We start from the raw sequence: 13,073 nt of genomic DNA on the forward strand, positions 1-13,073 counted from the left end.
AAGACATATGTATGTGGTCTTCATCCACATTTGTGGTACAGAGCTCCTAATAACCCTCGGAGTTTCCTAAGTGACAGGAGCCATAAAGGTGTGTTTTGTGACGTTAATGAGGTGATTTTTTGAACAGGATGGGGGCTGAGCTCCAGAAGTGGAGCCAAGCAAGTGATTAGAGAGTTGGAAATTTCAGTCCCATTCATGACCTCTGGAGAGGGGAGATGGGCTGGAGATTGAGTTCAATCGCCAGTGGCCAAAGATTTAACCAGTTGGACCTCTCTAAGGAAGCCTCCACAAAACCCCAGAAGGACAGGGTTCAGAGCCTCCAGGTTGGTGAACACGTGCAAATGTGGGGAGAGTGGCCCCATGGAGAAGACATGGAAGCTCTGCTCCCCTTCCCTTGCTCAGTGCAACTCTTTTATCTGGCTGATCCTGAGTTATATCCTTTTATAATAAACCAATAATCTAGTAAGTAAAGTGTTTCTCTGAGCCAATCTAGCAAATTAATCAAACCTCAGCCTGAGAAGGGAGTCATGGGAACCTCTGAATTATAGCCAGTGGGTCAGACACACAGGTGACAGCCTGGGCTTGCGATTGGCATCCGAACTGGAGGATAGTCTTGTGGGCCCGAGCCCTCAACCTGTGGGATCTGATGTTATCTCTGGGTAGACAGTGTCAGAATTGAGTTAAACTCTAAGTCACCCACCTGGTGTTGGAGAATTGCTTGTTCATGTGGAGAAACTCCCCTCCACACACATATACTGGAATTTGGTGGTCAGAGTAGAGTAACTTAGATATGAAGTTTTTTATAGAGTAACTTAGATACGAAAGGTTGGAATATTCGATGGAGCCTGTAATATGTTTTTCTCATCTAACAGGTGAAAAGACTGAACTGAATGTCAGGTGTAGCTCTAAGGCTCTGTGAGTCTATGACACGTTTTTGCATGTGTGTTTTCTCTTTCTTTCCATGACCATTTTCTGACACCTGCTCTGCACAAGTCACTTTCTCTCTAACTCATGACCTTAAATGTTAATAAATTAAATCTTATCTTGGAACTAGGATGCTTTCTCTAAAGATATATTTTAGGAAACAATGAAGAAGGATCTTAAAAATGTAGCTGGTACCTGTGATTGAGGGTTTGCTATTCAGAGGCACGACAGTGGTCTGTCCAATTTCCGAGACTTTTATATCTAGATATACAGAAGTACATCTACAGAAGTGGATGTTAAGTGTGATATGAGACTCTCAAAGATTAGCCTGTGTGTGTTTTCTGCTCCCTCCAGCTTTATGTGTGTAGTCAATATTTGCTTACATTCTCATACAAGCTAACCAATAATCTTCAGTGAAGGTTTTATGCTTAGAAAAGTTTAATACTCATTTCTAATTCTCCATAACTTTTGTTTTAAATTTTATTCCACAACATTGATTACACACATAGATTTTCTTGGGTAATATTGTTTTATATTTTTCACTTGCAAATTACAGATTCATTAGAAGTGTGACCAGGGAGAACTCTTACATGTAATCTAGTCCAGTAATTTTTATTTTAAAGAGAAAGAGATTGAGCCCTGAAGAATCAAAGCAGCCTACAACTACTGAGCCTGCCCACCACAACTACTGAGCCTGTGCACCTAGAGCCCGTGATCCGCAACAAGAGAAGCCACAGCGGTGAGAAGCCCACGCACCGCAACAAAGAGTAGCCCCTGCTCATCTCAACGAGAGAAAGCCCTCGAAGAGCAACAAAGACCCAACACAGCCAAAAAAAGAAAAAGTCTCTTGGCTAAGCTTTGAACTTTTCCATTTTCAAATGAAGTCGAACCAGAACTAATTACTTTTTACTTGAATTCTTTCTTTTTCATATTCTTTTCCATTGTATTCCCTGTGCTGTGTATTCCCTGTGTGTAGGACACATTGTTGTTTATCCATGCTATATATAATAGTTTGCATCTGCTAATCCCAAACTCCCAATCTATCCCTCCCCCATCCCCTTCCCTACTTGGCAACTACAAGTCTGTTCTCTATGTCTGTGTGTCTGTTTCATAGATAAGTTCATTTGTGTCATATTTTAGATTCCACATATAAGTGACGTCATATGGTGTTTGTCTTTCTCTTTCTGACGTACTTCACTTAGTATGATGATCTCTATTGTCCATCCATGTTGCTGCAAATGGCATTATTTCATTCTTTTTTATGCCTGAGTAGTATTCCATTCTACTTGAATTCTTGTATTTTACTCCTATTTCTAGAATAAACGGCCAGTATAACTTCCCTCTCACACATTTCAAAAGGATATATTTTCAGCAGATGGTATTTGCTTTCGTTACCTGATTTCCTTTTTCCAGATTCTTGGTCTCACTGCCCCAGTCAAATGCCTGAAGTTCCCCAGAATTCACTGCCTAAAAGGAAACAAAAATTTACATGACATTCAAATGTGTCACGGGATAACGGTGGGAGGAGGGGTGAAAATGTGCTACCAAGTCTGCAATTGTGAGGGAAGCAGAGAACAAAGGCTGAGGCTGCTCTACGGTTCAACTTTAGGATAATCTTCGGGAGAGTGTAAAGGTAAGAATAAGGTCCTTTCAGGGAGAAAAATGTGCTATAGAAATACTTGACCACCATATTATACAACTCCAAAAAGTGTATCCCCATTGTAGTCTATGTAGGGGGATATCCTGCACAACTCTGTAGGCTACAATGGGAGAGCAACCCCGAGAGTTGTGCAACGTGGTGATTCTGGGAGAAGATGACCAACATTTAATCCAGTGTAGAATTCTTGTTTGGTTTTGATTATAAAATCTCTCTCTCTCTCTCTCTCTCTGTGTGTGTGTGTGTGTCTCTCTCTCTCCCTCTCTCTCTGTCTCTTTCTCTCTCTTTCACACATGTACTAAAACATAACAATGACATTTGAAGAAAAATTTGACTAGGTTCTAAGTTGTTAGAAAAACAGATAGAACCAATATTTATGATTCATAGGTGTCATCATCACTATGAAAACTTTTTGCTCGAGTTAAAAGTCTCCCACTTTCTTTTTTAACAAAGTTGTAGTTTTAGTAGGCGAGAATCTAAGGTTAGTGATGCTTAGCTCTCTGTCCTATGTACATTCTTATTTCCACAGCCAATTGGGGTCACTCTATAGTATCATCTATAATGAGCAATATTAGGTTCAGTGCTTCATCACATGTGAAAGAATAATTAGCAGTCACATTGTCCTTGAACTAATTCTGAAGGAACCCACCACACAGTGCCTAGAGACAGTTCCTGTGACTGGTAATCAGGACATTCTCTCCTGTGACCTCAGGTGAAATCTGCGGCACAAAGGACTCCTGTGAAAATCTCCTTGGGTAATTAGGTCCACATTTGCATTTTTATGACTACTTGGCCACACTGTCTTGCTGGAAGAGCCGAAAGGAGAATGTGGAAACTGATCTCCAGCCTCATCTTTGAGATGGCTAAAGACTGAGAAAGGTCTCACTTGAACCATCTGAATTCACACTTTTAAGGTCCACTAGAGATGTCCTAGGGCCAATCCTTTCCTCCCATATCCTGAAAAGTTTCAGTGTTCTAGATCAAGCTCACAGTTGAAAAAGTGTTGACAGAATCACAAGTCATCTTGGAATAAATGTGAAATAACCCCTGGGCTGTCCAAAGGGCCTCCCCTAACTATTCCAGGCAAACTGCACAAAGACCCTTAACAAAGACCACAAATTCAGCATCCTTACCTGGCTCCAGTGCAGGATATTTTGCACAGATGTTCCAGCAGGTGTGTGAGCGACATATACATTTGCTCGGCTCTGTAATAAAGCATGAGTAGTTTGTGGGACGTGGAAAAACTCACAAGATGTGCACCTTGTCAAGATCAAATCTACAGGTTATCAGACTAAGAAATGGGAACATCATTAAAGTATCAGCAGTTATCTATGAAACAGGAATATACACATGCACATAAGTAAAAAAATGCCACTAAATGTATCCTATATTCTTCATCAGAGAAAAGCTTCTCATTAGATATCTTGACTTCGTCTTTTAAAAAACTTCCTTAGAGTAATTAAAGATGAAGGCTCAGGAGCTGGGCCTGTATTCAAATCTCACCTCTGCTATATAACTGTTAGGTGAAATTGGGAACATTACTTAATCCACTAAGTCTAATCTATAAAGTGGGAATATTGATAATACCTGTGTCATAGGGTTGTTACGGGGACTAACAGCCTGGCATATAATAAAATGCTTATCAAAAGGTAGCTATTATTCGTATCATTAATTAAAGAGAAAAAAATCCTCAGGAATTAAAAACATGCTCCTCCAGCTGTTGGCAGATAGCTCGCTCGCTGTCTGGTGTCCTTGGGGGTATTCTTCCCTCTGCAGAGAGCTGCTCTGCCCAGTATCTCCCGATTACTGGTGTTGTCTGCATTAAATGACTAGTTGATATGGGGGTATAAAGACCCAGCCCTCTGATGCTAACTTGGGACAATTCTGAAAGGTCATCCCATTTTCACAGGTCCCTAGAGGATCAACTGAGATTCCCACTGGGACTGCATCACAGCTGGACTTTTTTTTAATCCACCAAATCCCATTTCCTTCCCTTCTCTAGATGTTATCCCAAGGACCTAACCCCAACTCATTCTGCACATGAATCTCCATCTCACAGTATGCTTCCTGGGGAACCCACTGTCACACTCACCAAGTTGTAGCTATGCCTTAGCCAAACCAAAACTCCCAGACAGCCTATCACAGGACTTAAGCTACAAACGGGAAGCACCCCAGTAGAAAGAAGAAGTAGGTGACGCATGGCAGTCTTCTCTTTTGACCTCTGGGTTCTAATCATATTTTTTTGCATCTGTTGATTCACTGTAGTAAAGCTGCTTTCAGACCTCTTCGATCTTTAATCTATGAAGTTAATGTGTAGTCATGCCCTTGTGTTAACCTTGACTCAGACCATGTTGAAGCGTTTTCCACATATTATTACGATTTGAAGAAAACGGAGCTTCTTGGAGTATCGTTTCTCTAAGTCTTCCCTGGCATTAGCTCACCCTCAAGGAGTGAGACTAATAACTCCTCACTTTGCTTTGGGACAGTGAGAATTCACTAGGCTCTCACTTACCATGTTCATGTTGTTCGTGTTAAATCCTCCCAGGAGTAACATGATGTTGCTACAGATCTGATCAATAATCACCTGGCCGCAAAGGTAAATAACAAACAGTCTGAGAAATCTGGTCTGGTAGAGAAATTCTTTTTTACCAAACAATCCCTGTAAAAATATGAAATGGAATAGTCATTACATTACAGTCAAAAGAAGTGTCTCTAATGTAAAAGTGTATGTCCTAGCAAATGGGTTGGAAAACTCTTGTGCATAGACAAGGAATTTTCTGAGGAGTCACACACCTTGATCATCACATCTGGCAGCAACAAAAATTTGGCCCCAGGGCTTTTTGCATGTTTAACAGTAGCTATGGGTGCTAAAGCAAAGTACATTCTTATTTTCTGAGCCAGCTCTGGCATGGTGGAAAACGCAATAAAGCCTGCAAAAGAGAAATATGTCAGCATGGATGTTGAACATCCTAGAACTAATAAAGTGCTTATTTTACTTTTATCAAGATATTTCGGCAATTACGTGTGACTGTGTTTTAACTCTCCTTTGAAACTCTAAGCTCCTTGACATGGAAAAGCAACAGCAGCAACAAATGCTCTGTGTTCCCTCTGACATTTAGATATTTGTTACCCAGTACTAGGTTCTCAGTGAATTATTAAATTAAATTAGTCAGTCCAATAACACGGACTTTGAGAGGTAACTATATGTTAGACACTTTGCAGGAGTCTTTCATGCTTCTTGTTTAATTCTCAGATTCTTGGGGGTATTTTTTTTTTTTTGCGGTACGAGGGCCTCTCACTGTTATGAGAGCACAGGCTCCGGACGCGCAGGCTCAGCGGCCATGGCTCACGGGCCCAGCCGCTCCGCGGCATGTGGGATCCTTCTGGACCGGGGCATGAACCCATGTCCCCTGCATCGGCAGGCGGACTCTCAACCACTGCGCCACCAGGGAAGTCCCCTTTTTTTTTCCTTGGGGGTATTTTTAATAAATCTTTACAGTGAGAGAAATCGAGAGTTAAAGAAATAGTCTTGTTTATTGATAAGAAGCACGTTCTGTAACATAATGGGTGTTGAGATAGCAGAGTTTTGCTTGTTTTCCTGGATCTCTAACTTTTCCGGAACCCAAATTGGAACATAATCTAGTGGACAAGTTGTCTAATGAACTGGATTCCAACTCTTATTTCTGCCATAGACTAGGTATGGGACACTGGTTAAGTCAAGGTATAGGCTTCTATACCTGTAAAATAGAGACTAATTCTCCCAATTACAAAGGGACAATCTCTTTGGAGCCTTTGGGAGGAAAAGGCTATCATATACAGCCAGGGCATGCCCACTATATTTGAAATACTATGTGTCTATTTCAAAAGAGCCTGTGTACTCTCTGTTTAAGCTGATATTTGCAGGTTGTGGAGAACGGTGCGCAGAGAGAAGCTAGAATCCCGCGACCCTGAAGGGGTATATCTCCGGATAAGGCCAGATCAGAGAGACGTGTGCGACCCCTGATCCCAGGCTTGGCTGTGCGCCATTTGCTCACGTTTCTTCTGAGTATACAAACCTGATTTTTTTGGAACCTACCCATGGTGGTACCCTGTGAATAGCCGACATAATAGATATTTTCCTGGCCCGTTTTCTGCAAAATAAAGTCTATGACTGCAGGAAGGTCAAACCTAGCCATCTCATCATAACTGCAAGGGGAAAAGACAAAGTTATATGAGAAATTATAATCAGAACAAACAAAAGCAGCCCCCATGGTTTACAAACAATGCCTTGAATTGTTGACCCCATCAGCTTGTTACTGTGCCCCTTACAAGACTCAGAATGGACTTGTTTCAAACCTGTGACGCATGGGTGCCTCTGGGGTCACAGGCTGTTAGCAAACTGCTGTTTTCTCTAGATATTATCATAGAGAAATAACCATCTTAATGAACATTTAGTGAGCATAAGCTCCACCTGCTGGTGGAGGTGTCTTCTTATTCTATTAGCAGAACAGCACAGGGCCATTCAGATTCTTTATATGAAAAGTATTAAAGATGCTGCAGGGGCCTTTCTCTGGTGAAATGGATAAAGAGAAAGTTGAATATCAATAGGTAATTTAAATAAAAACACTAAAGAACTTTTGTAAGAGCGTGAGAGATGTGTTAATCAAATTGATGGTCCCTAAGGCTTATTAGTTCCTCGTATATTTTTAATACTGCCTGGCCTCGTCTCCTTCTGGGGGTACTAGTCCTTTCCTTGTCATCACTCAGGGAAGAGTTAGTCCCAGGATATTCATCTGAAAGGAAAGGAACCTACACTTCTCCCATTGCAGTCTCAATCACCTAACACCAACCACTGTTCTCATCCCATTCACCAGACTAGCCTTCTACTTGGGGAACCCAATTTACATAATCCAAAGAATCACTCGTCAGTTAAGCCAATTGGGAGATATTATGTTGGGATCCTGATGAGCCAACCAAAGTAAATTATCTGCATACCAGAAGCCATAATTCTTTTTTTTTTTAACATCTTTATTGGAGTATAATTGCTTTACAATGGTGTGTTAGTTTCTGCTTTATAACAAAGTGAGTCAGCTATACATATACATATATCCCCATATCTCCTCCCTCTTACGTCTCTCTCCCACCCTCCTTATCCCACCCCTCTCGGTGGTCACAAAGCATGGAGCTGATCTCCCTGTGCTATGCGGCTGCTTCCCACTAGCTGTCTATTTTACGTTTGGTAGTGTATATATGTCCGTGCCACTCTCTCACTTCGTCCCAGCTTACACTTCCCCCTCCCCATATCCTCAAGTCCATGCTCTAGTAGGTCTGTGTCTTTATTCCCATCTTACCCCTAGGTTCTTCACGACATTCTTTTTTTTTTCTTAGATTCCCTATGTATGTGTTAGCATACGGTATTTGTCTTTCTCCTTCTGACTTACTTCACTCTGTATGACAGACTCTAGGTCTATCCACCTCACTACAAATAGCTCAATTTCATTTCTTTTTATCAGAAGCCATAATTCTTTACCCAGTTCTCCCAAAGCCATCCATATCCACCTCCACTCTCAAGATTTTCATATACCTGAAAGCCCAGAACTCATCTTGGTCTATGGAGAGGGTCTTGTGTTTCCGAGACCAGGTGTTTCCCCTGCTGTTCCCTAGCCACACATCAAAACCCGCATCCGCCAGAATGAAGCCCAGGCTGTTGTTGGGCAGGTTGGAAATCCAGCTGCTGGCATCTCCAAGCAGGCCATGCTGCAGTAACACCACAGGCCTGGGACCTACAAAGAAGGGAGTTTCAACAGCGTGAAGCATTCTACGCCTTTCTCGTTATCCCTTAAGGTGCGAAAGATTTCAAGTTAGACAAACCTGTGCTCGAATCTTGATTCATCTGCTTGTTAGCTTGATTATCTTGGCCAGTTACTTAAACTTTCTGTGCCTTGATTGCCTCGTGAAAAAAATAGTATTTTTGTTATGATTAAATAAAATAATACACAAGAAGCAGATGGAACAACGTATGGACACCAAGGGGGGAAGCGGGGGTGGGAGTGGTGGTGGTGGTGGGATGAATTGGGATATTGGGATTGATGTATATACACTAACATGTATAAGATAGATAAGTAATAAGAACCTGCTGTATAAAAAATAATAAAATTCAAAAAAAAAAGCAGATGGCACAATGCCTGGCACAGAGAAAGAATCAATAAAGTTTGGCCTCTATTGTTGCTTTTGTGTAGTTATTATTATGACTAGACATGTCTGGGATCAGAGAAAATTGGAAGCGCCCCAGGAGGTAGTATAATATAATGATTAAGATAATTATATATAATAATAGCTACTATATATTAATAAAAAGAAATTATGTTATTATATATTAATATATTATTTATATATTATAGAATTATACATAAATATATGTGTATATATTAATGTTACAATATAAATAATATATACTATATAACATTTCTATTAACATAAAATTAATATACAATATAAAATTAATATATATTATATAGTATTATAGAGTATATATACTTATTGACATACTGTTAATATACACACATATATACACACTTATAAAAATACATATATACACAAATATATTATATATTTGCTATATTAATAATAAATAAACATATATAATTATTAATATTGCCATATATATAAAGATATGTGCATATATATGTGTGTATATCTATTACCACATATATACATATATATGTGTATATATGTTAATATTACCATATATATACATATATATGTGTTTGAGTGTATACATATATATGTGTGTGTGTGTGTGTGTGTGTATATATATATATATATATATATATATATGTATATATATGTAATGGTTTGATGATTACGGGCCCTCATGTGAAAAGGACCCACAAGCCAACCTGATAAAATAAAAGTTTAAAAAGTATTATTTTTTTAAAAAATTATTTATTTTGTTTTTGGCTGTGTTGAGTCTTCATTGCCGCACGTGGGCTTTCTCTAGTTGCGGCGAGTTGGAACTACTCTTTGTTGTGACGTGCAGGCTTCAAACTGCGGTGGCTTCTCTTGTTGCAGAGCACGGGCTCTAGGCGCAAGGGCTTCAGTAGTTGTGGCTCGCAGGCTCAGTAGCTGTGGCTCACAGGCTCTAGAGCACAGGCTCAGTAGTTGTGGCGCATGGGCTTAGTTGCTCCGCGGCATGTGGGATCTTCCAGGACCAGAGCTCAAACCCATGTCCCCTGCATTGGCAGGAGGATTCTTAACCACTGCGACACCAAGCAAGTACCTAAAAAGTCTTTTGTCACAAGCTTATAGACATCTTTCAGTTGTTTTCAGGATGAATTTCACTGGCCCTCTTTTTTTTTTAACATCTTTATTGGAGTATAATTGCTTTACAATGTTGTGTTAGTTCCTGCTATATAACAGAGTGAATCAGCTATACATATACATATATCCCCATATCCCCTCCCTCTTGGTCTTCCTCCAACACTCCCTATCCCACCCCTCTAAGTGGTCACAAAGCACCGAGCTGATCTCCCTGTGCTATGTGGCTGCTTCCCACTAGCTATCTACTTTACATTTGGTAGTATATATATGTCCATGCCACTCTCTCACTTCGTGCCAGCTTACACTTGCCCTTTCCCGTGTCCTCAAGTCCATTCTCTACATCTGTGTCTTTATTCCTGTCCCACCCCTAGGTTCTTTAGAACCTTTTTTTTTTTTTAATTCCATATATATGTGTTAGCATATGGTATTTGTTTTTCTCTTTCTGACTTACTTCACTCTGTACGACAGTCTCTAGGTCCATCCACCTCACTACATAAAACTCAGGTTCGTTTCTTTTTATGGCTGAGTAGTATTCCATTGTATGTATGTGAGCATCTTCTTTATCCATTCATCTGTTGATGGACACTTAGGTTGCTTCCATGTCCTGGCTATCGTAAATAGTGCTGCAATGAACACTGTGGTACATGACTCTTTTTTTTTTTTTTTTTTTTGTGGTACGCGGGTCTCTCACTGTTGTGGCCTCTTCCGTTGCGCAGCACAGGCTCCAGACGTGCAGGCTCAGCAGCCATGGCTCACGGGCCTAGTTGCTCCGTGGCATGTGGGATCTTTCCAGATCGGGGCACGAACCCATGTCCCCTGCATCGGCAGGCGGACTCTCAACCACTGCACCACCAGGGAAGCCCCATGACTCTTTTTGAATTATGGTTTTCTCAGGGTATATGCCCAGTAGTGGGATTTCTGGGTCATATGGTAGTTCTATTTTTAGTTTTTTAAGGAACCTCCTTACTGTTCTCCATAGTGGCTGTATCAATTTACATTCCCACCAACAGTGCAAGAGGGTTCCCTTTTCTCCACACCCTCTCCAGCATTTATTGTTTGTAGATTTTTTGATGATGGCCATTCTGACCTGTGTGAGGTGATACCTCGTTGTAGTTTTGACTTGCATATCTCCAATGATTAGTGATGTTGAGCATCTTTTCATGTATTTGTTGGCCATCTGTATGTCTTCTTTGGAGAAATGTCTATTTAGGTCTTCTTCCCATTTTTGGATTGGGTTGTTTGTTTTTTGATATGGAGCTGCATGAGCTGCTTGTATATTTTGGAGATTAATCCTTTGTCAGTTGCTTTTTTTGCAAATATTTTCTCCCATTCTGGGGGTTGTCTTTTATTCTTCTTTATGGTTTCCTTTGCTGTGCAAAAGCTTTTAAGTTTCATTAGGTCCCATTTGTTTATTTTTGTCTGTATTTCCATTTCTCTAGGAGGTGGGTCAAAAAGAATCTTGCTGTGATTTATGTCATAGAGTGTTCTGCCTTGTTTTCCTCTAAGAGTTTTATAGTGTCTGGCCTTACATTTAGGTCTTTAATCCATTTTGAGTTTATTTTTGTGTATGGTGTTAGGGAGTATTCTAATTTCATTCTTTTACATGTAGCTGTCCAGTTTTTCCAGCACCACTTATTGAAATGGCTGCCTTTTCTCCATTGTATATTCTTGCCTCCTTTATCAAAGATAAGGTGACCATATGTATGTGGGTTTTTCTCTGGGCTTTCTATCTTGATCCACTGATCTGTATTTCTGTTTTTGTACTAGTACCATACTGTCTTGATTACTGTAGCTTCGCAGTATGGTCTGAAGTCAGGGAGCCTGATTCCTCCAGCTCTGTTTTTCTTTCTCAATTGTTTTGGCTATTCGTGGTCTTTTGTGTTTCCATACAAATTGTGAAATTTTTTGTTCTAGTTCTGTGAAAAATGCCATTGGTAGTTTGATAGGGATTGAGTTGAACCTGTAGATTGCTTTGGGTAGTATAGTCATTTTCACAATGTTGATTCTTCAAATCCAAGAACATGGTATATCTATCTATCTGTTTCTATCTTCTTTAATTTCTTTCATCAGTGTCTATAGTTTTCTGCATACAGGTCTTTTGTCTCCTTCAGTAGGTAGGTATTTTATTTTTTTTGTTGCAATAGTAAATGGGAGTGTTTCCTTAATTTCTCTTTCAGATTTTTCATCATCAGTGTATAGGAATGCAAGAGATTTCTCTGCATTAATTTTGTATCCTGCTACTTTACCAAATTCATTGATTAGGTCTAGTAGTTTTCTGGTAGAGTCTTTAGGATTCTCTATGTATAGTATCATGTGATCTGCAAACAGTGATAGCTTTACTTCTTCTTTTCCGATTTGGATTCCCTTTATTTCTTTTTATTCTCTGATTGCTGTGGCTAAAACTTCCAAAACTATGTTGAATAACAGTGGTGAGAGTGGGCAGCCATGTCTTGTTCCTGATCTTAGTGGAAAGTGTTTCAGTTTTTCACCACTGAGAATGATGTTGGCTGTGGGTTTGTCAGATATGGCCTTTATTATGCTGAGGTAAGTTCCCTCTACGCCTACTTTTGGAGAGTTTTTATCATAAATGGGTACTGAATTTTGTCAAAAGCTTTTTCTGCATTTATTGAGATGATATATGGTTTTTATCCTTCACTTTGTTAATATGGTGTATCACATTGATTGATTTGCATATATTGAAGAATCCTTGCATTCCTGGGAGAAACCCCACTTGATCATGATGTATGATCCTTTAATGTGCTGTTGGATTCTGTTTGCTAGTATTTTGTTGAGGATTTTTGCATCTATGTTCATCAGTGATATTGGCATGTAGAAAGCTGGAGTAGCAATTCCCATATCAGATGAAATAGACTTTAAAATAAAGACTATTACAAGAGACAAAGAAGGACATTACATAATGATCAAGGGATCAATCCAAGAAGAAGATAAAGCAAATGTAAATATTTATGCACCCAACATAGGAGCACCTCAATACATAAGGCAAATGCTAACAGCCATAAAAGGGGAATCGACAGTAACACAATCATAGTAGGAGACTTTAACACCTCACTTACACCAATGGACAGATCATCCAAAATGAAAATAAATAAGGAAACACAAACTTTAAAGGACACATTAAACAAGATAGACTTAATTGATATTTATAGTACATTCCATCCAAAAACGACAGAAT

The 13,073-nt window shown here is 39.7% G+C and overlaps 1 protein-coding gene across 4 annotated transcripts in view; it reads right to left on the reverse strand.

Moving 5' to 3' along the window:
* Positions 1-13,073, reverse strand: part of LIPM (lipase family member M) — a 30,469-nt gene that overhangs the window by 10,741 nt on the left and 6,655 nt on the right. For 3 of the 4 annotated variants that reach the window (XM_067710095.1, XM_067710096.1, XM_067710098.1), the window contains exons 3-8: positions 8,145-8,343; positions 6,657-6,766; positions 5,375-5,511; positions 5,094-5,240; positions 3,715-3,786; positions 2,320-2,391 (exon numbers count right to left, since the gene is read on the reverse strand). In XM_067710095.1, the coding sequence (XP_067566196.1) occupies positions 2,320-2,391; positions 3,715-3,786; positions 5,094-5,240; positions 5,375-5,511; positions 6,657-6,766; positions 8,145-8,343 (737 nt within the window). Of the gene's footprint in view, positions 1-2,319; positions 2,392-3,714; positions 3,787-5,093; positions 5,241-5,374; positions 5,512-6,656; positions 6,767-8,144; positions 8,344-8,431; positions 8,511-13,073 lie in introns of all 4 variants that reach the window. The other variant, XM_067710097.1, reaches the window with a different exon arrangement.

The sequence above is a fragment of the Pseudorca crassidens genome, chromosome 16 (assembly GCF_039906515.1).
Source record: "Pseudorca crassidens isolate mPseCra1 chromosome 16, mPseCra1.hap1, whole genome shotgun sequence".
In the NCBI taxonomy this organism is placed as follows: Eukaryota; Metazoa; Chordata; class Mammalia; order Artiodactyla; family Delphinidae; genus Pseudorca; species Pseudorca crassidens.